The 23,743-nt window shown below is 48.5% G+C and overlaps 2 protein-coding genes across 11 annotated transcripts in view; one reads left to right on the forward strand and one right to left on the reverse strand.

The window, feature by feature from the left end:
* Nucleotides 1–17,211, reverse strand: part of DRC3 (dynein regulatory complex subunit 3) — a 45,493-nt gene extending 28,282 nt beyond the window's left edge. Inside the window, exons 1-4 of one of the 4 annotated variants that reach the window (XM_033089589.1) lie at nt 17,085–17,206; nt 16,027–16,126; nt 12,497–12,661; nt 9,116–9,232 (exon numbers count right to left, since the gene is read on the reverse strand). In XM_033089589.1, coding sequence (XP_032945480.1) covers nt 9,116–9,232; nt 12,497–12,656 — 277 coding nt within the window. In that variant the 5' untranslated portion in view covers nt 12,657–12,661; nt 16,027–16,126; nt 17,085–17,206. Of the gene's footprint in view, nt 1–9,115; nt 9,233–12,496; nt 12,662–16,005; nt 16,127–17,084 lie in introns of all 4 variants that reach the window. The other 3 variants (XM_033089588.1, XM_033089590.1, XM_033089591.1) reach the window with 3 other exon arrangements.
* A 413-nt stretch (nt 17,212–17,624) lies between these two features.
* The window catches only part of TOM1L2 (target of myb1 like 2 membrane trafficking protein), a 105,925-nt gene continuing 99,806 nt past the window's right edge, over nt 17,625–23,743 (forward strand). For 4 of the 7 annotated variants that reach the window (XR_004421292.1, XM_033090089.1, XM_033090091.1 and 1 more), the window contains exon 1: nt 17,625–17,800. Coding sequence is in view for 6 of the 7 variants with exons in the window: in XM_033090089.1 (XP_032945980.1) it covers nt 17,749–17,800 (52 nt within the window). In the remaining variant the exon portion in view is untranslated. The remainder of the gene's footprint in view (nt 17,801–23,743) is intronic. The other 3 variants (XM_033090090.1, XM_033090095.1, XM_033090092.1) reach the window with 2 other exon arrangements.

Here is a 23,743-nt window from a genome sequence, read left to right on the forward strand (position 1 = left end):
ACCTGTCTGTGTAGCATTTACCAGTTTATCAAGTGTGTATATCCCCAGACAACAGCCTTGAGTGGCAGTTTGGAGTTTCTCTCCCCATTTGCTCAGATGGGAAGCTGAAGCTCAGAAAGGCTCAATGATTTACCCCAAAGCACACAGCTAACTGTGGTGGTGCCCACAGCTCCCCCAGGGCTGTTCCCTGGACAGGCGCAGGCCAAGTTCTTCCAGCTACATCACAGCTGACTCAGGCTCCCCTTCCCCCGCCAAGCCCAAGCCCAACCTCAGCTGAGACGTCAGGATGCTCTCTAACCCAAGTTTCACATCTTTGGGAATAGAACCGAATTTTCTCCACCGCAGGTTTTTGGTTGGGACTGGGGTTGCAACCCTGTCCTGGAACTACAATGGCCCAGACACCCAAATGGAATTTTCCATGAACTTGGAAATATGGCCATGATAGCTGCAAGCTATCACATTGAAAAGGTGATTTCGGGGCGGCCTGTTAGCTCAGTTATTAGAGCGCGTGCTCCTTACAACAAGGTTGCCGGTTTGACTCTCGCATGGGATGGTGGGCTGCGCCCCTGCAACTAGATTGAAAACGGCCACTGGACGTGGAGCCGATGGTCCTCGAAAGAACACACTGTTACCCAATAAGTTTTTTTAAAAAAAAGGTGATTTGGAGAGTCAGTTTATCCTTCTGAATTCAGCCTCCTTGGTATATCATGGACGCTCACCGGTTGGCAGCTGAGACTACTGCCCCTGACTGCATTACCTCATTTAATCCTCACAGCATAGCTGGCCCCTCCTGTGTTTTATTTCTTGTTTTTTTAAGTTTATTGGGGTGACAATTGTTAGTAAAGGTACATAGATTTCAGGTGTACAATTCTGTATTACATCATCTATAAATCCCATTGTGTGTTCACCAGCCAGAGTCAGTTCTCCTTCCATCACCATATATTTGATCCCCTTTACCCTCATCTCCCACCTCCCTCCCCCTTACCCTCTGGTAACCACTAAACTATTGTCTGTGTCTATGAGTTTTTGTTTCTCATTTGTTTGTCTTGTTCTTTTGTTGTTTTTGGTTTATATACCACATATCAGTGAAATCATATGGTTCTCTGCTTTTTCTGCCTGACTTATTTCGCTTAGCATTATACTCTCAAGATCCATCCATGTTGTCACAAATGGTCCTATATCACCTTTTCTTACAGCCGAATAGTATTCCGTGGTGTATATATACCACAACTTCTTTATCCATTCATCTATCGAAGGACATTTTGGTGGTTACCGCCTGTATTTTACGGATGAGGAAACCAAGATTCAAAGGGGCCGGGATCAAGATCACACAGCACATGGTCATAGGAATGGCGGCAGCAGGGTGCACTGTCTGAGTTCTCCTCCGGATCTTATTACAAACGGGACCTAAAACCCATCAAAGAACTCTGCTCATCACACAGAACAGCTAAGAGACTCGTGGAAGGATTACTTGAAGGTGCGCTAATTGGGCGAGCAGGGGAAGGAAGGAAGGGAGCGGAGTGAAAACGCGCGGGCCGGTGGCGGCGGCAGCAGGGGCGGCGGCGACGAAAACCGCGGTGGGACCCGCAGTTCCGGCACGCACGAGATCCCAGGGCGGAACGGAGAGCACTGAGACCAGGAGGGCCCAGCTTAAGAGGCACAAGATTCAACAGATCCAGAGGCCAACTCCAGACCAAACCGGAGTGCTGCCGAGTTTCACCTGCAGGTCATACACCCAGAGGGAATTCTCTGCAGGCACTAGAGCCCATAGAGGCCAAACCACATTTAAGTGGTCAACCCTCACGCAGCAGAACGCCCTGCGGTGGGCAGAGCCAAGTCTCACAACGAGTCAGACTAGGAGTTAGCCCCACCTACTCACAAGCAAAAAGCAATTAAAGATCTTCTTGAACAGGACAATATACATAACACAAGAGTCACCTTTGGAGCACACGCAGAGGAGAAGAACGAAGTAGTGCAAGCCAAATATAAACGACACATACTACATAAGATAACCCCGCAAGAACTAAGAACTCTAGGGGATCTACCTAATACATCAAAGCAAACACAGAGAGTCAGCCAGAATGGGGAAACAAAGATACACGTCCCAAATAAAAGAACAGAAGAAACCTCCACAACTGGAACCAAATGAAGCAGAGGTAACCAGCCTTTCAGAGACAGAGTTCAGAACACTGGTGATAAGAATGTTTAAGGAGCTTAGAGAAGACATAAAGAAGGATGTAGAAATCATAACGAACAACCAGTTAGAACTAAAGAACACAATTACTGAAATTAAGAACTCACTTGAAGGAATTACCAGCAGGTTAGATGAAGCAGAGGATCGAATCAGCGACTTAGAAGACAAGGTAGCAGAGATCACCCAAACGGAACAACAGAAAGAAAAAAGAATAAAAAACAATGAGGATGGCCTAAGAGACCTCTGGGATAACATCAAGCGCAACAACATGCGCATCATAGGAATACCAGAAGGTGAAGAGAGGAAGCAAGGGATTGAGAACATATTTGAAGTAATAATGTCCGAAAACTTCCCTAACCTGATGAAGGAAACCAACATACAAGCCCAGGAAGTGCAGAGAGTTCCAACCAGGATAAACCCAAACAAGTCCACACCAAGACACAAGATAGTTAAAATGGCAAAGCTTAAAGACAAAGAGAGAATCCTAAAAGCAGCAAGAGAAAGACAGAGGGTTACATACAAGGGAACTCCCATAAGACTATCAAATGATTTTTCTACAGAAACATTGAAGGCCAGGAGGGAGTGGCAGGAGATACTCAAAGTGATGGAAAACAAAGGCCTACAACCTAGATTGCTTTATCCAGCAAGGCTATCATTTAAAGTTGATGGAGAGATAAAGAGCTTCTCAGAAAAGAATAAGCTAAAGTAATTTACCACCAAGCCAGCATTGCAAGAAATACTAAAAGGACTTCTGTAAATAGAAGAAAGATCAAAACAACCTAACTACAAATTTAAAAATGGCAATAACTATGTACCTATCAATAATCACTTTAAATGTAAACGGATTAAATGCTCCAATCAAGAGACATAGGGTGGCTGACTGGATAAGAAAGCAAGACCCTTGTATATGCTGTACACAAGAGACTCACCTCAGAACAAAAGACACACACAGGCTGAAAGTGAAGGGTTGGAGTAAGATATTTCATGCAAATGGAAATGAGAAGAAAGCTGGAGTTGCAATACTTATATCTGACAAAATAGACTTTAAAATGAAGAACATATTAAAAGATAAAGATTTACTATATAATAATAAAGGGATCGATCCGACAAGAGGACATGACCCTAGTAAACATCTATGCACCCAACATAGGAGCACCTAAATATATAAAACAGGTACTGACTGACATAAAGACAGAGATCAACAGTAACACTATCATAGTAGGGGACTTCAACACACCTCTGACAACAAAGGACAGGTCTTCCAGACAGAAAATCAATATGGAAACAACAGCCTTAAATGATACATTGGACCACTTGGATTTAATCGATATTTTCAGAGCATTTCACCCCAATGCTGCAAAATACACGTTTTTCTCAAGCGCACATGGAACATTTTCCAAGATAGACCATATGTTAGGCCACAAAACAAGTCTTGATAAATTTAAGAAAATTGAAATCATACCAATTGTCTTCTCTGATCACAATGCTATGAAATTAGAAATGAACTACAGGAAAAAAACTGGAAGACACACCAATTCATGGAGGCTGAATAACTTATTACTAAATAATGAATGGGTCAAGCAGGAGATCAAGAAAGAAATCAAAAGATATCTCGAGACAAATGAAAATGAAAACACGACGACTCAAAATCTATGGGATGCCGCGAAAGCAGTCCTAAGAGGGAAATTCATAGCTTTGCAGGCCTACCTAAAGAAACAAGAAACAGCACTAATCAACAGTTTATCTTCACACTTAAGGGATCTGGAAAAAGAACAGCAAAATAAGCCCAAAGGGAGCACAAGGAAGGAGATAATAAAGATCAGAGCAGAAATAAATGAAATAGAAACCAGAAAAACAATACAAAAGATCAATGAATCCAAGAGTTGGTTCTTAGCGAAGATAAACAAAATTGACAAACCTTTAGCCAGACTCATTAAAAAAAAAAACAGAGCGAGGACCCAAATTAATAAAATCAGAAATGAAAGAGGAGAAGTGACAACAGACACTGCAGAAATACAAAAAGTTTTAAGAAAGTACTATGAGCAACTATATGCCAACAAATTTGACAATCTGGAAGAAATGGACAATTTCCTAGAGGCGTACAACCTTCCAAGGCTAACTCAAGAAGAAACAGAAAACCTGAATAGTCTGATTACCACCAGGGAAACTGAATCAGTAATCAACAATCTCCCAACAAACAAAAGCCCTGGACCAGATGGCTTTACAGGTGAATTTTACAAAATGTTCAAAAAAGAACTATCACCTATTCTCCTCAAGCTCTTCCAAAAAATCCAGAAGGAGGGAAGACTCCCAAACACTTTTTACGAAGCCACTATCACCCTGATCCCAAAATCAGACAAAGACACCACAAAAAAAGAAAACTACAGGCCGATATCTCTAATGAACATAGATGCAAAAATCCTCAACAAAAAATTAGCGAACAGAATTCAGCAATACATTAAAAAGATCATTCACCATGATCAAGTGGGATTCATCCCTGGTATGCAGGGGTGGTTCAACATCCGCAAATCAATTAATGTGATACACCACATAAACAAAATGAAAAATAAAAATCACATGATCGTATCAATAGATGCAGAAAAAGCATTTGGTAAAATCCAACAGCCATTTATGATAAAAACCCTTAAGAAAGTGGGGATAGAGGGATCATATCTCAACATAATAAAGGCCATATATGACAAACCCACAGCTAACATCATACTCAATGGGGAAAAGCTAAAACCATTCCCCTTAAGATCAGGAACAAGGCAAGGTTGCCCACTATCTCCGCTTCTATTCAACATAGTGCTGGAAGTTCTAGCCACAGCAATCAGACAAGAAAAAGAAATAAAAGGCATCGAAATTGGTAAGGAGGAAGTAAAATTGTCATTATATGCAGATGATATGATACTATATATAGAGAACCCTAAAGACTCCACCAAGAAGCTATTAGAGCTGATAGATGAATTTAGTAAAGTAGCGGGATACAAAATTAATATTCAGAAATCAGTTGCATTTGTATATACCAATAATAAAACATCAGAAGGAGAAATTAAAAAAACAATCCCATTTACAATTGCTCCAAAGACTATAAAATACCTGGGAATAAATTTAACCAAAGAAGTAAAAGATCTGTACTCAGAAAATTATAAGACACTGAAGAAAGGAATGAAAGAAGATATAAATAGATGGAAACACATATCATGTTCATGGATAGGAAGAATTAATATAGTTAAAATGTCCATACTGCCTAAGGCAATATACATATTCAACGCAATTCCTATCAAACTACCAACGATGTTTTTCACAGAAGTAGAACATATAATCCTAAAATTTATATGGGACCATAAAAGACCCCGAATAGCAAAGGCAATCTTGAGAAATAAGAACAAAGTGGGAGGTATAACAATACCTGACATCAAATTATACTACAAGGCTACAGTAATCAAAACAGCATGGTACTGGCATAAAAACAGACACATAGATCAATGGAACAGAATAGAGAGTCCAGAAATAAATCCATGCCTATATGGCCATTTAATCTACGACAATGGAAGCAAGAATGTACGATGGGGTAAAGACAGTCTATTCAATAAATGGTGCTGGGAAACCTGGACAGACACATGCAAAAAAATGACGCTGGACCACCTCCTTACACCATATACAAAAATAAATTCAAAATGGCTTAAAGACTTAAATGTAAGATCTGAAACCATAAAATACCTAGAAGAAAATATAGGAAGAAACTTCTCAGACATTACCCGGAGTAACATTTTTACTGATATATCCCCTCGCGCGAGGGAAGTAAGAGAAAAAATAAACATGTGGGATTATATCAAACTAAAAAGTTTTTTCACAGCAAAGGAAACCATCAATAAAACAAAAAGGGATCCTACTGAATGGGAAAAGATATTTGCCAACGATATATCTGATAAGGGATTAATATCGCAAATCTATAAAAAAACTCACTCAACTCAACTCCAAAAAAACAAACGACCCAATTAAAAAATGGGCAGAGGACTTGAAGAGACATTTTTCTAAAAAGGACATACAGATGGCAAACAGACATATGAAGAAATGCTCAACCGCACTAACCATCAGAGAAATGCAAATAAAAATCACAATGAGACCCCAGTCACCCCAGTCAAAATGGCTATCATCAATAAATCAACAAACAACAAGTGCTGGTGCGGATGTGGAGAAAAGGGAACGCTTGTGCACTGTTGGTGGGATTGCAGATTGGTGCAGCCACTATGGAAAACAGTATGGAGGTATCTCAAAAATCTGAAAATGGAACTACCCTATGATCCAGTAATTCCACTCCTAGGTATCTATCCGGAGAAATCCAAAACTCCAATTCAAAAATCTTTATGCACTCCTATGTTTATTGCAGCACTATACACAATAGCTAAGACATGGAAACAAATGAAATGCCCATCGGGAGATGACTGGATTAAGAAAATGTGGTACATTTATACAATGGAGTATTACGCAGCCATAAAGAAGAAAGAAATCTTACCATTTGCAACAACATGGATGGACCTAGAGAACATTATGTTAAGTGAAATAAGTCGGACAGAGAAAGATAAGTACCATATGATCTCACTTATATGCGGAATCTAAAGAAAAGAATAAGTGAATGAACTAATCAGAAACAGTTTTGGAGACAAAGAGGAAAAACTGAGGGTTGCTAGATGGGCGGGGGGGGGGGGGAAGGTGAGGGGATTAGAAAACAATCAGTAACCACAAGATGGCCACGGGGTTTGAAAATTAATCTGGGGAACGTAATTTAGTGGTTACCAGAGGGTAAGGGGGTTGGGGGTGGGAGATGAGGGTAAGGGGGATCAAATATATGGTGATGGAAGGGGAGCTGACTCGGGGTGGTGAACACACAATGTAATTTATAGATGATGTGATACAGAATTGTACACCTGAAATCTATGTACTTTTACTAACAATTGTCACCCCAATAAATTGAAAAAATAAATTAAAAAAAAAAAAAGATCACACAGCACATAAAGAAACCGGATCAGAGGGCTGAAATAACTTGTGTAAAACCAGTCAGTACATGGGCAGAGCTGGGAAGTGCGCTGGGGTTGGCCAAATGCCCGGCAGCCACCTCCTTGGCCACCAGGCAGCCAGCTTCTACTCCTTGGAGGCCTGGCTACATGCCCGGGAAGCAGTGGTGTGATGCAGGTAAATGTTTAACAATGGGGGGTGGGGTGAGGGAAGCTCTGATTTGTGGGGCTTGCTGATTTCTGTGGTTTAAGGACTCCTCCCACCACGGCCAATTGCAAGCTACCAACAAGACATCCCTGAGTGCCAGTGGGACGAGGTGAGCATGGCCAGCTTTGCAGGACCAGCACTTGCCAGCTCCAGCCCATCCTGAGCCCTGGGGCAGCAGACGGTGGCGGGCCACCAGCAGGGCTTGTGCATGTAGGTGGGGGCTGTGCTGAACCATCAGAGCCCCGACATCCCAGGGACGCAGCTTTTCCGGCTGTGGCTAGGTCCCTGGACTAGTGCTGTGGCTGGACAAGGGCTGGCTTCTGAGCCTCTGAGCCGTGAAGGCTGACCACAGCTTTCCTCTTCTGCTTTCTCACCCTTATACCACAGAACGCTGGGCATCATAGGGGCATCTAATAGGGACCTGTGGCACTTATTTTATAGGCAAGGGACCTGGTAGTTCTGTCCTAAAAGCACAGCATTCAGACGCCAGTGCCTGGTAGGCCTCCGGGGTGGGGGGACACGGCTCAGGGTCGGGGCTGACCCAGCACCCTCTTCTCCTCCTTCATCTCCTAGAGAAACAGATGACTCCCAGTGATGCAGTTGTGCTGCCAAGCCCGGGACTGAGCATGGCTGAGTGCTGGGGTGCCGGAAGTGGGTGCCAGAAGTGGGTGCCTGGGCCTAGCAGTCAGGAGCCCTGGCTGTGGTCTGCCTCTGCTGCTGCATCTGTGAAATGGCAGCATGGTCCTGCCTGCGTGGCGCTGTGGGCTGTCCACTGTCAGCACAATTGTAGGGGAAAGGATTTTGCAAATTGAGAGGTACACCAATGCCCAGGCTGCTCTTTATGGGGAAGCAGCCTGACAGGATGGAGGGAACGTGGACTTTGGGTTCAGACAGGCATGGGTTGGCACCCCAGCTCTGCTATTTCTTGGTGGTGAAGCTTCAGGCAAGTGCCTTGGCCTCTTGTAGCCTGAGTTCCTCTTCAGTAGATTGGGACAGTGAGAGATACCTATCATTTAGGGTTGCTGTGAGAGCTAAACAAGACAGTTATAAAGAGCTCGCGAGCCAGGCCCCTCTCGCTGTTAGGTGCCCACCTGCCCCTCACCAGTTGTGAGGCTGCCTCTGAAGGCCAGCAGGTGGACACAGTTCATCAGGACCCTTGTGGTCTCAGCAGTGAGAGCCACAGCTCCGGAGTCAGGCAGAGCTGTGCTGGGAGCCTGTGACCTCAGTTTGCTCATCTCTACAATGGGGAAGCTGTGTGGATTAAAAGATCTCATATGAAAAGCATACAGGCCCATGCTTAGCAGGTAGTAAGTGCAACTAACAGCTGTGATGATGGTTTTTGGTTTTATCTGAGCCCCCCTGACTGGTACGGTCCGTGGTTGTCTGTCAACCTGAGTCTAGAGTAACTAGAAGGAATGCAAGCCTGCTCCTTTGACCTCCCCACAACTGGGAAGTTTGGCAGGTGGGAATAGAATATTCTGTCCTGGCACATCTTTGCTGTGTCTACCCAGCACAGGCCCTGGGCTTCTTAAAACAAGCGGCATTCTCGCTCCCAGCAGACAGAGCTTCTGCTGCACCTGGGCTAATGGTGGGCCGGCAGCAGACTGTTGCCTGGGGAGACAACTACCTTGGCAGGTCTTACCTTGGCAGGCTGTCACCTTGGATGAGGGCGGACACACACAGGAAGGGCCTTACCTAGCCAGACCAGGTGTGTGAGGTTCTCCAGGCCCTCGATCCTCTCAATGATGTTATTGTCCAGCTGCAGCTTCCTCAAGTTCTCAAACTGCCAGAGGTTGTCGATGCGGAGGATGTCTGCGACAATCAGAGAAGCTTCAGCGGGCTCCAGCCTCGGCTTGGGGTTAGAGTTTGGTACCAATGTATCAGAGGACCGAGGCGACCAGTGCTACCACATATAAGGTCCCACAATCCGCTGCTTCGCCCTGGAGTCTGTGAGCGCCCTGGAGATGTGGGCCGAGCATTGAGGAGCTCCGAGTCCCCGCTAGTGCACAGTGCGTAGTGATCGGGCCATAGAGGCCCTAATGGGTCCATGGGTGTGGGGGTGGGTGGGGGTCTCGGTGAAGGTGGGCTGGACCTACTCAGGGCACGGGCCTCTAGGGCCAGGCTCGGGGGCTGCCTGGGAGGCCAGAACCACTTGGGCACAGGACACAGGACACAGGCAGGGGTCCTCCTTCTTCCTTCTGCCATGTGACAGAGTCAAGGCTGAAGGGCGAATGCCTTCCTGTGCACTGTTGATGGGAGGGCCAGTCAACTAGTTCAGCCATTTTAGAGGGCTATTAAGCTACATTTACTTAAATGTTTAATGTCTGTGCCCTTTGGCCCTGCAGTTTCTCTACTTGGAATCTGTGCAAAGACACTTACGTATGTGCCCAAAGAAATACCTTACAGGCACATGAGGGGCAGAAAGATAGCGGGAGCCCCAAATGTCCATATATGGAGAATGGCATAAATGGCCCACACCATAGGAGGGTCAGGTTTCTCATGTCACCAAAGCACCTGACCCTGGTGTCCCTGAAGACCACCTTCACAGTTACACAGCTGACTCATTCCTTTGCTCCTACACCAGGCAGGGTTTGGTTTCTATCACTGGCAGCCAGAAGAGTTCTGAAAACACTTAACTATAAATATGTACTGTGTACGTCAAATTCTAGAGGCCTATACTTGTCCCTAGTTTTTTCTAGAAGCCACAAATAGCTCTGTTGCTTATATGCTCCTTTTTTCTATATTTACTTTTGTAATGATTTCTAAAACTTGTAAAATTAGAATACACTCATTAAAAGACTGAAATAATACAGAAGTGAAAGGGGTAAAAAAAAAAAAAAAGTGCCCTTAATAACCACATATTCGGGGCAGCAGCTTCAATATTCATTCAGAGGGGTAGGGTTTGCCCTGAGGTTGTGAGGTCCTCAGGGAAGCACAGCAGCTCTCCTCGCTGCCCTCTTTAAGCCAGGTATCCATGGGGTGAATGGATAGTGTTTCTCTGACCCAGGGTCCTGCCTCCCCCAGGGTCCCAGGGCCAGGTGGGACTGGTGTCTGTTCCCCAGCTCTCTGTGGCCAAACTTCCCGGAATGACACCAGCGATCACCCCTCCTTGTGCTTCTGGGGCAGAGCCCAGTTCAGCCCCAGGATCTCAGCCACCTCCCACCCTGGTCTGGATTTTCCAGGCATCTCCCCTGGCCCTGGCCTTAGACTGACAGCCCTTGGCTGTGGCTGACTTCCTGCAGATACCACCCCCTTGGGTGGCTCCCGCAAAGCTAGGTGCTCTGCCTGGCACAACTGCATGCTGGCTTTTCGCTACACATCAGCAGTTCATGTGGAAAAGCCAAAACAACTCAACAAAACCAAGATGTATTTGGCAGTTAGCTCTAAATGAGTTACGAGCATGACAGGACTGCCCCAAAAGCCAGTTTAGTGTTCAGCGAAGATACGGAATCCTCATCTACTGCCACCATCTTGGTCCCAGCCCACCATCACTGCTCCCTGGACCACAGCAGTAGCTGTCTCGCTAGACCCCTGCTCTGGCCCTTGGGCCCACCAGTCTGTCCCCCTGCAGCCAGTGGGATCCTGTGAAAACCTGGAGCCCGCCCTCTCCTTCCTCTGCTCAGGACCCTCCCAGGGCTCCCACCTCACTCACTGTACAAGCCCAACACCCCTCAGCCCCGCAGGCCCATGCTAGCTGACCCCAGGACCTCTCTGACCTGTGTCCACACGCAGCCTTCGCACGGGCTATTCTCTCTGCCTTGGACACTTTCCCTGCATCTCCACATGGCTCCTTCCCTCACCTCCTGCTAGTGTTGCTCAGCTGTCACCTTCTCTGACCACCCAATAAAACACTGCACCCCAGCCCCAGTTCCCTTTTGCTCCTCTCCTTACTTGATTTTTGTCCATGGCACATGTTACTTTAGCATACAAAGACCAACGACCAATAGGGTATTTTGGTCTTTGTTGTTCAGTTGAATCCCTAGTACCTAGAATAGCAGCTGGCATATAATAGATACTTGATAAATACTGGCTGAATGAACCTTAGGTTGGGGAGGGGGAGCAAAAGGAAGGTGCTCGACCCTACAGCCCCCTGTGGTGACAGCCGTTTTGCAGTCCCTTTAACCTCTCCCCACAGCGGGGGCTGCGGCTCAGGGGCCCCCACTGCTCTGGGAGGCCCGCTGGCTCCCGCAGAAGTGTGATGGGCCCTGGAGGCCGTGCTCCGGGGACGCCTGTGGGGACCAGGGCCTTGCCCACTGCTGGGTCCTCGGTCTGGCACGGGCTGGCACGGGCAGCGCCTCGGGGAGGATGAGGAGGGTGAAGCGGGTCAAACATATGGTGATGGAAGGAGACTGGACTTCACGTGGTGAGCAGACAACAGAGTACACAGATGTTATAAAGATGTGCACCTGACATTTACATAATGTTATTAAGCATTGTTACCCCACTAAATTTAATTTTTAAAAAGAGAAAAAAAAACCCACCCACACCTGCCAACAACAGCGACAAGAAAGCACCCCTTGTTGAGTGCACAACCCGGCAGGCCAGCGCAGGAGCCCAGGACAGGCAGGAGCGACACTCTGACCAGGACACTCTGCTGTGGAGGACACTCTGTGTGCAGGACCCCTGCCCACCCTCACCGCCCTCTCCGGCCTTTCGGAGTGTACCAGACACTGTGCACATGTTGTCTTCCTAGCACTTGGCACAGGGACTGCAGCCATCCCACTGCACAGATGGGGACGCCGAGGCACCGAGGACGTACCTGGTCCCCAGCCTCCCTTCCCACTAGGCCATCCTGCCCCTCGAGGCGCCTCCCTGCCTCAGGGCCCATTTCCTGTCCCTCCTTCAAAGCTGCTCTCCCAGGGCATTCCTCCGCCTCCCCACAGCTCCCTCCTGACAGCCAGGGACCAGCGTCTAGGTGCCACCTGCCAAGACACCAAGGCCAATGTGGTTCACTCAGATTTGGAGTGGGACAACTGAATCTTTTTATACGAACTTTGCATGGAATCCGGGGGCTGGTATGTGGCGTGGAGAAAGCCAGGGGCCCGCCTGGTGGCCCTGCTCTACTGGGATACTCACTCTGGAAATCCAGCTGCAGGGAAAGGATGTCCTTAAAAAGGATGCCCTCCTGCTTGGCCAGCTGCCCGGCCTCCTCCTGTGGGCCCTGCTCCCGTACAGCCACCTTCAGCATGTCGTCGTCCATCACTTTTGGCTCCAGTGAGTTGCATAGCCGGTTCATCCTCCCTGGAAAACAACACGTTCCTCTTCCACAATCCGCTTCTCCCTTTGTCTGGGACAGGGGCTGGCAGGCATCCTTTCAAGGTGGTGTGGAGCACTGTGGCGGCGAAGGACACGCCAAATGCTGCCTCTGCACCTAGGGGTTAGTACCTTCGCACCAAGGCTGCTCCAGGGCCTCCCACGGTGCCCGTTTGTGTCCATCCTGCCTGTTGCCATTCCTCGGGAGTGTACCCCTAGCCCCACAACCATAGCTGTGACCCTACTCCACACAAGTGGACTGGTATCCACACTGGTCTCCTGAGCCTTTGGAACTCAACTCCTCTATGGCCATGGCCATACTGGGCCGTTGGCTTTCTGTGCCCACCCTCATTCAGGTTTCTTGGCACAGACCACTGACAGCCTTGGCAGCCCCAGCCAGGCAAACAGGCTGCAGCTACTCTTCCTCCGTTCCAGGCAATCATGTCTGTCCTCCCCCCACCCCACCCCACCCCACCCCACACGCTGCTCAGTGTGTAGGTGGATACCAATTCAAGTTGGTTATTCATGTGCTCCCCCTGAGAAATGTGAGCTTGGGGCCGCAGGATGAGAATACCCATCAGAGCTGGCCGCTTGAGATGGAGAGGAACTGGGGGACCGTGGGCTGGTCAGGCACGTGGTTGAGCAGAGAGAGTCAGAGGGGGATGAGGCAGATGGACAGAGAGAAGCAGAGATGGGAACCTGGGTGATTCAGGAACAGAAGACCAAAGGATAGACAGACTGATACAAACAGAGGCTCCCTTCTTCTTGCTGGCTTTTCAGCCCCTAGTGTCCCTAACTTCAGGCTTTGTGAGGGTTTCTGTGGCCCTTTCTGGGAGAGTTTCCTGACTTCTTGCATTAAATCCTCCTTTACTTAAACTAATTCCAGCAGGTTTCTGTTGCTAACGGTCAAAGGGACTTGGCTGAGGTACTGCAGGCAGAGGCGACAGCTGTGGATTTGGTTAGTTCTACTTTGAGGCTGGCACTGGGACGCTGTTCCTGGCTGGACAGAGCCACAGCCCTGGGGACTCAGGGTGCCCACCCTCGCTCTCATCACCAACCCACCTAGCAAGAACATCCAGAAGGGCTGGCCCTACAGGAAGGCACTCTCCTGTCAGCTTACAGATAGCTTCCAGATTCTGCCTCCAGAACCCTCTGGAAACTCAGTCCTCCCTTCTACTTTCCACCCTTGCTTCTCCCCTTCCCGCTGGCTTCACCTTCCACCTTTGTCTGCACGTGTCCCCCATATCCAGGCCTCCCTGAACCTCCTGTCCTCTCTGCCCTGCTAGTCCTGAGGCTGGGCAGCCCCTGCACTCTGTCCGTTAACCACTAAGTGCTTCTTGGAGAGACTCCCGGTGGCTGATGGTGTCCACCACAATCTTGCCACCTGTGTGGACAGAGTCCCAGAGAGCAGTTTCCAGGCTCTCGGCCTCACGTGGACAGGTGCCGGCTCGGGTAGCAGATGGTCATCAGCTATGACTAGTTGGCCGTCAGCTGTAACCAGTTAGCCATTGGCCACTGATATAACTGCTGTGGCTATTCTTGTTAGTTGGCTGGTTGGCAGAGAAGTGGACGGTGGATTGCGGATCATGTGGATCCTACTTCCTGTATCTCGCCCGGCCGCCAGCGAGACTGGGGTGCAGGAGGACCCCTTGTTGGGGTACAGGCGGATGTTTGCTTTTGTGTCTCGACCAGCCACCATCGAGAATATAGTGGTATGACTCCCCTATCTATAGCTCCATGGGTGTTCCTTTTTGGCCTCACCATATCCTGTGTTCTTGTGCAGGGAGCAGGACCAGAGACCCTGCCTGACAGCACCTGGTCTTAGCGCCTGCCACTACCCAGCTGCCTCCCTCCCGCCTCCCCCACCGTCCACGTGAATGCAGCTTATGCAAATATGCATCTTTAATTTCTGGAGTGCTCATGATCAAATGTCCCTGTGCTTTTAGAGCTCACGCACATTTCCTTCTACCCCCAGAGGGGGCACAGCCTCCCCTAAGCCTACTACCTGATCCCTACAACCCCACCCCATGTCCCATCTCCACCTGCACCTTCCACCTTCCCATTCTCAACAATCTGTCAACATGGCTCCATCTCCTTAGGGTGATTGGTCCAGCACGCACCTTCCCCCGCCAAGATGTTTCAAGTCCTTGCCTCTCTACATCTCCCCGCTCTTCTGAAACAAATTTTTCTAAGATTTCCCATAATTTGACATCATGTTGCCTTTAGGGGATTTTAATGTGCTATATGTGGCAGATGTTACCTGCAAAGTATTTGTGCTTTTTCAGAGAAAGGTGCTATATTTTGGGAAATGATTTTTAGTTTTTATTTCAAAATTCAGTTAACTGACTTCTCATCCCTCCCAGATCATCATGGCCTGGCACCTCTGGCAGATCAAGCTTGCTTTCAGTCTAGCCCACAATCGCTGCAACGTGGAACAGCTGTTGTGCACACAAGAGCAGGATTTGATCCTGACTGTGCATCCTTTGGCAACTCACCTCCCCTGTCTAAGTCTTGGATTTCCCATCCATAAAAGATGAACCATTCCTCCCTCCTACATTTGTTTAAGATCATTTATTTAGTCCACATACGTAATGAATAGCTACTACATGTTGTGACTCCAGCAGACAGATCTCCTTACCTCTCTTTCAGACATGAACCAGATAATCATACAAGTATTTAATTACAAACCATGGCAAGTTTGTAAGTGTAGGGAACTGTGACAGCACACATAAGGGGCACCTGGCCTGGCCAGGGGCAACAGGGCTGAGATCTGAAGGGCGAGTAGGAAAGAAGGGAGAGCAAACTGCGCAATGAAGGCCCTGAGGTGGGAGAGAACAAGACATGTTTCACTTTGGCTGAAGTGATGCAAGGTTGGAGAGGACTACAGAAGTTGTCTTATTATCCTAGGATTCCTGGGAAGTTCCTGGAGCTTAATAAGGGAACTGACGATCAGATTTTAATTTTAAGAAACTCATTCTGTCTGTACTACTGAGAATGGCAAGAGTCATGAGATGAGAGATGACCAGGGTGGTGGTAAGATGTGGATCTCTAGGAACTTAATGTATATGCAGGACTAGTCATCCACAGCTTTCGGATAAGAAAGTGGAATCCAGTTAGAACGGTTAGGTAACATGCCCAAGTTTACACATCTAGCATATGGCAGAGAAGGGGAACATGACTCCAGAGCCATTTTCTCAATCATGCCTTAGCTGTACCCAGGGCACTACAGACCACTGTCACAGCTCACGATGTTTCTCATAGCTGTTCTGGGTCAGGGCCAAGGTCTGAAAATCCTTCCCGAGGGGGATTTTTGTCAGTAATTTACCACCCACCCTGAGTTCCTGTTGACTTGCCTGATGACAGTTCAGCTGGTGAAGACCACAGATAGGAGGTGGGGAATGCACCACGGTCCGTGCAGTAGCCTTCTCACGGAGAAACAGATCCAGAATTGTCCTGGAAAGAAACAATCTGGAATCAACTGGATCTGAAAAATATAGCCCCTACTGGCCATGAATTGCGGAGAAGAAAACCAATTGGCCCCTGTGGTTTGTTGAGTGTTTACTGTGTACTAACGTGTTTCCCCGAAAATAAGACCTAGCCAGACAATCAGCTCTTGCGTCGTTTGGAGCAAAACTTAATATAAGACCTAGTATTCTATTCTATTCTATTCTATTCTATAGAATAGAATATATTATATCTAGAATATATTATATCTGCTCTTATATTATATCATATTATATAAGACCAGGTCTTATATTAATTTTTGCTCCAAAAGACGCATTAGAGCTGATGGCCCGGCTAGGTCTCATTTTTGGGGAAACATGGTAAGTGCATCAGCTCTGGAAGCCACATAATCCTAGACAGGAGAATCCTAATGCCCTAATTTCCCAGATAGGAAAACTGAGACCCAGGAGAGGAAGGAAATTGTCCAAAGTCATGCGACAAGCAACTGACAAGACAGACATGGAACTCAGGTATCCATATTCCCAACCAAAGCACTTTAAATGAGACGCAGATGAAGAATAAAAATAAGAGAAATAATCTAATGACAGTTAAGAAGTCGGATATAAGGGTTAAATTCTTGAAGAAGTTATCAGTGGACCTTTCTTTCGGGTACCTTTCTTTCTATGAAAGGGATCAGGCCAGAAGCCTGGGGGATGGAACCCAATAAAAATCTCTTCGAGTCCTGCCCACTGAAGAAATGCTTCCTTAGCATTTCTTTCTCATCCACATGCCTGAAAGCCCAGGACCAGTGTTTTGATTGTCTTAGCGAGGCTACGAAGTGACTAGCAGAAGACCTGTGGGTTCATTTTACAGATGAGAAGGGCGGGGTCGGACTCCTCGGAGAAAAGTCAGAGAAAAGAGTTAAGTCGGGGCGCTGTCTGCCCTTGCTTCAGCTCCTGGGTCTCACCTTTTCAAGAGCAGGTTACCGGGCTGGTTCCGCGCAGCAGACGCTTTGAACGGTTGCTAGGGGAACCAAGAGCCGCCACTCGTTGCTAAGGGGAAGTTAAAAGGTAGACATCCTGGGTGAAAGTTGGGTCACGTGACAACATTTCCGGGTGTGCCAATACTCCTACTACCAACCAGCAGGAGAGAAAACAAATGTTTCTCCAATCAACACTTTCTGTGGGCGGGGATATTCCTAGCCCCGCCTTTTCTCCCGCCTCCTGCTTGAGTGATTGACGCATCTGTTTTCCAATAATAGTAGGGATTCTAGAGGGACCAATATGTAGATGAATCAAAATACACAGACTCTCGTTCGGAGGCGGGCCAAGGGAGGTGCCGCTACGCCTGACGGAGATTCCTTCGACCTAGCTCGCTCCTCCGCCCAATCGGACGCCGTGGGGTAGGTGGAGCTTCGCTGGGGAGGTGTAGGGACCAATCGGAGGTGGATTGGGCAAACGTTGCCCAATAGAGACGCGACAGGGGGCGGGGCCAGAGGCCGGGCGTTCGGCGTTCCTGAGGGTGGGGCCGGGGGTTGAGTGTCAGTCAGGTCGCGAGCGCAACCGGGGACAGCGGAGACCCCGGCGGCTGACAGGGTTCCCGGGCCGCTGCCGTGTTGTCCACAGCCCAAGATGGAGTTCCTCCTGGGGAACCCGTTCAGCACCCCGGTGGGGCAGTGCCTCGGTAAGGCGATGCGAAGGGCGGGCGTCTGGGTGGGCGACGGCGGCGGCTGATGGGGCTGGTGAAGACCACGGGCCTCTGCGGGGCACCGGTGCCACCTCACGGGCGGGCTGGGCATCCTTGTCGTCGGGCCTCTGCCCACGGAAGGGCTGGGCCTGCTCACGAAGCCGGTGCCATCCTGCCAGGCAGCGCCCGAAGGCCCAACTTGGAGTCGGAGATGCTCCGCGCGTCCTTACCCCTCAGGGCCCAACCCCTCCTGGCTCTTTAGAGGTGGTGCCAGCGGCTGGCTAGTCGGCTACCATCTCGCCTCCTGGGAAATGCCACTGCGTGCGCCCTTATTCAACTCGCTGCCACTGCCGTCAGGACCAGTTCCTCCAGACCTTTCTCCCTCCATCCTTGGCCCTCCGTTTCAGTACTAGTAGCGCTCGGACTGGGCACCCTCCCAGGGGAGGCTCCCTGCTGGAAGATTTGCTAATTAGAGCTGCAACTCGGCTAGGTTGTGGGAGGGACCGGGATGGGGGCGGGGTTTCTAGAGGGTGATGATCCTGGCGGGGGCGGGGGGCGCGCGGGGGGAATGGCGTGCCTGCCCTGCCTTGGGGGACAAGGGAGGCCATGTTATTCAAGGATAAGAGCGCTGGACAGGGAATCAGGAAGCCTGGGCCTCCAGTAGGGGCTTCGCCAGTGACTCTCCCTATGACCTTGTGCGAGTCACTGCCCTTTCTGGTTTGACACTTTCCCTGTCTGTCAAATGAGGTGTTTGGAGGTGAGGTATAGAAGTAGGTTCCTCCGAATTCTAAAGTTTTGTATTCCTGGTAATAGTCTCTACTCATGACTGTGGCTTTCCTGCTGTGTGAAATCACCAAAGCTGAAATCTTTTGGTGGCAGTGTAGAGAAAGGGGTACTCGGCAGTACCTGTTAATCCTATAGAGGGGGTCAGGGCACCTGGAAAACGGCAGCAGAAGTGACCAGTATCTTGGGTAAGGAAAGCCCAAGGCCAGGTGAAGGAACACCAGAGTGGCCACCATATGGGATTTCCGCACTAAAATGGCAACTTGCCTCTTCACCCATGGCAGGAGCTTACGCCAAGTGATCAGTCCAGAATGTTGATGAGTTTCTTTTAAAACGGGGTTGGTCCTGGTTGGTGGAAGGACTGGTAGAACGTCTTTTATGAGCAGGGACCTTTGGAGTCCCTATGGGCCTGGCTGGTTTAGGCAGTAATGATTTGTTTATTTCCTGCTCTAGTTAAGAACTTTCAGCTTACTTTGCAGCCTTTAATGGGGCCTGTGAAATTATTGAGACCTCTCCTGTTGGCTAACTGGTATTTGGGAACCTTTCTTTTCTTTCTATTATAAGATCTTTGAGTAGACAGACACTGGGTGCTGAGAGAGTCTTTTCCCACCTTCACAAACTACTGTGTCTCTCTAGAGTCTCACCCATCTTTTTTTCTCACTTCTTTTGCTCGGGTGCTCTTTCACTACAGCCATATTCCTAAAACTCATTTCTCAGTTGGATGTTGAATTCCAACCTGCTATTGGAGGAAGCCAGTAAGCATGGGGAGGATTTTTTCCCCTTCTTTTCTATATCCTTTACAATAGGAAGCTCTACACCTTTGAAATGCCAAGGTAGTTGATGAAGGATAGAAGTTAAAGGGGACTTAAAAATACATAAATATAAGGGATGTAGGGGTGTGTAGTGAGAGCATAGCGCGTGATGCTTCTGCTAGGAAGTCCTGGCCTTTGAATTTTGCCTTGCGCATGTGTTGGCTGTGGGATCCCAGAAAATTGTGTAATGCTTCTGAGCCTTAGTTTGCTGAGAGAGAGAGAGAGAGAGAGAGAGAGAGAGATTGGTTTGTACTCATAGAGTAGTGAGATTTAAGTGAGATGATGGATATAAAATACTTAACATAGTAGAAGCTCGATAAATTGTAGCTGTTGCTGTTAATAACAGAATAATTAAGTTAGGATCGAATTTTCTATCTGGAGAGGATACGTGGGACAACTGGCCTGTCTGCGTCCTGTGAAGCAAAGTACCCTCCTAGGCCCCAGTGTCCACGACACGACCATAAAGAGAATGGAGCCTCCTCATTGCCAGTTAGTCAACTGGCAAGGCCTAGGAGATTTCACAGTTCAGTTCAGTTCTAATGTATATTCTGTACTGTTGTGACAAAGTGTAAAAGTGATTTTCATGACACTTAGCAATGTTAGTACGTTTTTTAGAAGTATGTGCCAGGGGGTTGATGGGAGGGAGGGGAATACAGAAATGAAACAACAAAGCTAATGATTAAAAGCAGCGACTATGGTTTACACAAAGCAATTCTACAGCCGTTCTTTGCTCATTGCAGCTGCTCTGGGAAGACATTTTATTGTCTTCCCACATTAGAAATGAGGAAACTGAGGCTCAGAGGAGTGACGTGACTGCTCAGCTGGTAAGAGAGAGAGCTGGAATTTCATAGCTGTCCTGGTGCTCAAGGGATTTCCGGCAGCAGGAGAGAGGACAGCGCTACATTGCACTAACAGAGGGCTGCACCGTGGTTAGTTAGGTGCTCAGGACTTGTTGGTGCTGGGAGGAGTCGAAAAAGGACTCAGAAGGGCTGGGTGATAGGGCAGGTGTCTTTGAGTCTGAGGGCTGGTCATGACGATGGGTGGGAATTCCAGACACAGAGGAGCAGACCCTGTGCCTGGGGACAGGTGAACGAGGCAGGGAGGGGAGTGTGAGCACATGGAGGCACGACTCGGAGTGGACAGAAGTGATTGCGGGGAACAGTGGCAAGTAGGGTATGAAGCCCTGGGTGGGTGACATCAAAGACCATATTCTTCAGCTAACTTCAGCTTTTAGTCTCTCTGGACCTCATTTTCCTCACTCATAAAAGACCTCTCAGGGGCCGGCCCGGTGGCTCAGGCTGTTGGAGCTCCATGCTCCTAACCCCGAAGGCTGCCGGTTCGATTCCCACATGGGCCAGTGGGCTCTCAACCACAAGGTTGCCAGTTCAGCTCTTCGAGTCCCACAAGGGATGGTGGGCTCCGCCCCCTGCAACTAAGATTGAACACAGCACCTTGAGCTGAGCTGCCTCCCGGATGGCGCAGTTGGTTGGAGTGTGGGCTCTCAACCACGAGGGTGCCAGTTCGACTCCCGCAAGGGATGGTGGGCTGCGTCCCCTGCAACTAACAACGGCAACTGGACCTGGAGCTGAGCTGCGCCCTCCACAACTAAGACTGAAAGGACAACAACTTGACTTGGGAAAAAGTTCTGGAAGTGCACACTGTTCCCCAATAAAGTCCTGTTCCCCTTCCCCAATAAAATCTTTTTTAAAAAAAAAAGATTCTCTTTAAAAAAGAAAAAAAAAAAGACCTCAGTGGCTGCATGGGGCTTGTACCTACGTTCCTTCAGACCCATTTCAGTAGGCTTTTTGAGTGCCTGTTGGGTGCCAGGCTCTGGGATACAATATTAGAAAGCTGCTCTTTGGGAGCTTCCAGCAGAGGTAACATACCCACCAAAGGTGCCCCGGACTGCGACGCATTAGGCTCACAGCAGGCGGGGTTAGTAGAGTATTCTTTCTCTGTGTCATGGGCCCCACACGGACATTCTAACCTGGTGCCATTTGGTCCAATGTAGTCTGCCCATGTCGAGCAGCAGCTAAGCCCACAGTCTGTGCATTTCTTGCATCCACCCTGCCCTTCCTTCTGGAAGGTGGTTCCTAAGTAGGATGTGTGGTTCAGAGAGAGAGCAAGCAGTGGCATGAGAGGCTCGGAAGTGGAGAGGTTCAGCCTTGTGCAAGGTCAACGCCAGAGTTAAGCCCAGAATCCACTCCCGATCCTGTGCTCATTCTGTGCGCTGTGTTGCTTCTGGCACCGCAGAGCCCACGGTTCAGGGTTTCAGACTCTCCTGGAGGGCTTGTTGCTGGGATCCACTCTCAGAGTTTCCAATTCAGGGGGTGCGGGCTGGGGCCTAGCTTTCTGCAGTTTTACCAGGTTCCTCAGGATGGCCGGTGCTGCTGGGCCAGGCCCCACACTTGGAGAACTATTGCTCCAGATGCAAAATTTTGCTTCTTTAATCTCTTTTTTATCTTTCCTCAGACATTAAATGTAGGTCTTCTTATAGATAGACAATAAGTATAATTATTTAGCATTCATTCATTCGTTCAGTAGCCCTATATTGACTGTCTGTAGAACCAAACCAAGCATTTGCCAGGATGTTCAGACTAATAATGGAGCTAAATGAGGTAAGATAGAAAGTAGTGGCACAGGGTTGGACAGATAAATGAAGTAAGGGAATGAAGGAGGGAAGGGTTACCTCGAGCACTAATAATAACAGCTAAAGGTTTTTGCTTTTTTCTTTAAGTTCAGTATTGTATTAATATGTGCCAGAGACTGGAGTGGACCCTTGGTATACTCGCAGATCTTTAATCCTCACAGCGATACGCTGAGGAAGGCAATTATTATTTCTGCTTTGCCGACGGGGACACTGAGGCAAGGAGAAGGTCACAGACCTTGCCAAGGGTAAGGCTGCTGGCGGTGGAGCCCAGCGTTCTGCTGCACAGCGGCTGTCCTGTTGTGCTGTGGGAGGAGGTGACGAAGACCACAGGAGTAGGGAACACAACTAGGGGGGTTTGGGAGCTGGTGGCCACTGAGCGGGGCTTTGACAAGTGGGTAGGATTGGAGTCATGTGGAAAAGGAAAGGTAGGCTTGGAGGGCTGTCACCACAGAGACAGAAGCTTGGGCAAAGGCTGGAGAGTAAGGGGTAGGTGGGGGTAATGGGATCAGTTCTATTTGCCCAGCCAGGGGACAGGTGGAAAGCGAAACTGCAAAGGTGGGGAAAAGCCTGACTGTGGGGGCTTCAAAGGTTGGCCAAGTCATTTGGACTCTTTCACTGGGGAGCCATGACCGATTTCTAGGGAGGGAGAGGCCTGAATGTCTGTACAGAGTCAGGGAGAGTTCCTCCTTGACAGTCACCCAAAGGTCATTCTTTCTTGCCATCAGAGCCCCTGCTCTGTGCGCAACGGGGGAGAGGGGGTCCTACCAGGAAGACAGCAGCGGGCAGTGCCACTTCCTACAAGTTCTGAGCAGGCACCTTCCTGTGAGCCCCCGTTAGAGCTGAGGAGGTGCTGAGGCAGGTTGATGGAGCGTGGGAAGAAGCCTGGGCTCCTGAGAGCTGGGCAGGTTGTAAATCAGCAGCCATGGAAAGTCACGTGGGGAGGGTCAGCCTGCTCCTCCTCCTGCCCTGCTTTCCATGTGCATGAACGGGAGCTGAGACACTCAAGGCTTTACTGAAGGGGTACCACTGCTAAGAGTGGCTAATTGGGGTATTAAAAATTCTCAGAATTGTGCTTTTGAAAAAACAATGTATAGCCATGTCAAAAATTTGAAAAATGTACAAAAATGCAATAGAGGAAAAAATTATAATGTGCTGTTTTAGAAACTCATTGAGATTCCTCTCATTTCGTACAAGTGGAGTAAGTGGAATTCTTGTGTATTTCATTTTTCATTTTTGCATGCTTTGGAAAAGCAACATGGTACACGCATTCTTAGCGTATTTCTGTGTACTCCACCTGTGTTGGTTTTTGTCTTTTTGGTGGGAGAGAGGTACAGTGAGGAAAAGGGTAGAAACACAGTGTCCAGAGGAGCCTCAGCTCTTGGTTATTGCTCTCGACCTAGCAGGTAAATAATTCAGAATTTTTAGGGCAACCTAATGGTCTGAAAAGATACAAATAACATTCCGGCTTTGTTTGCTGACCCAGCTCCTTGCGGTTAGAAGAGGGGCCCTTTGAAAACTAATCTCAGATGTGGTGCTTATTTTAGTGCTCTCTCCAGCCCTCCTGCCCTAGAAAAAGCTCTTTGATCTTCTGGCCCAGTCATCAAGCCTGCTGTCAATCAGCTCTCACCTCCTCCAGGCAGCCTCTCTAGACCACCCTGTTTATGGTGCTGCATCTCTTCTCTGACCTCATAGTGT

The sequence above is a fragment of the Rhinolophus ferrumequinum genome, chromosome 21 (genome assembly GCF_004115265.2).
Source record: "Rhinolophus ferrumequinum isolate MPI-CBG mRhiFer1 chromosome 21, mRhiFer1_v1.p, whole genome shotgun sequence".
NCBI classification, from domain to species: domain Eukaryota; kingdom Metazoa; phylum Chordata; class Mammalia; order Chiroptera; family Rhinolophidae; genus Rhinolophus; species Rhinolophus ferrumequinum.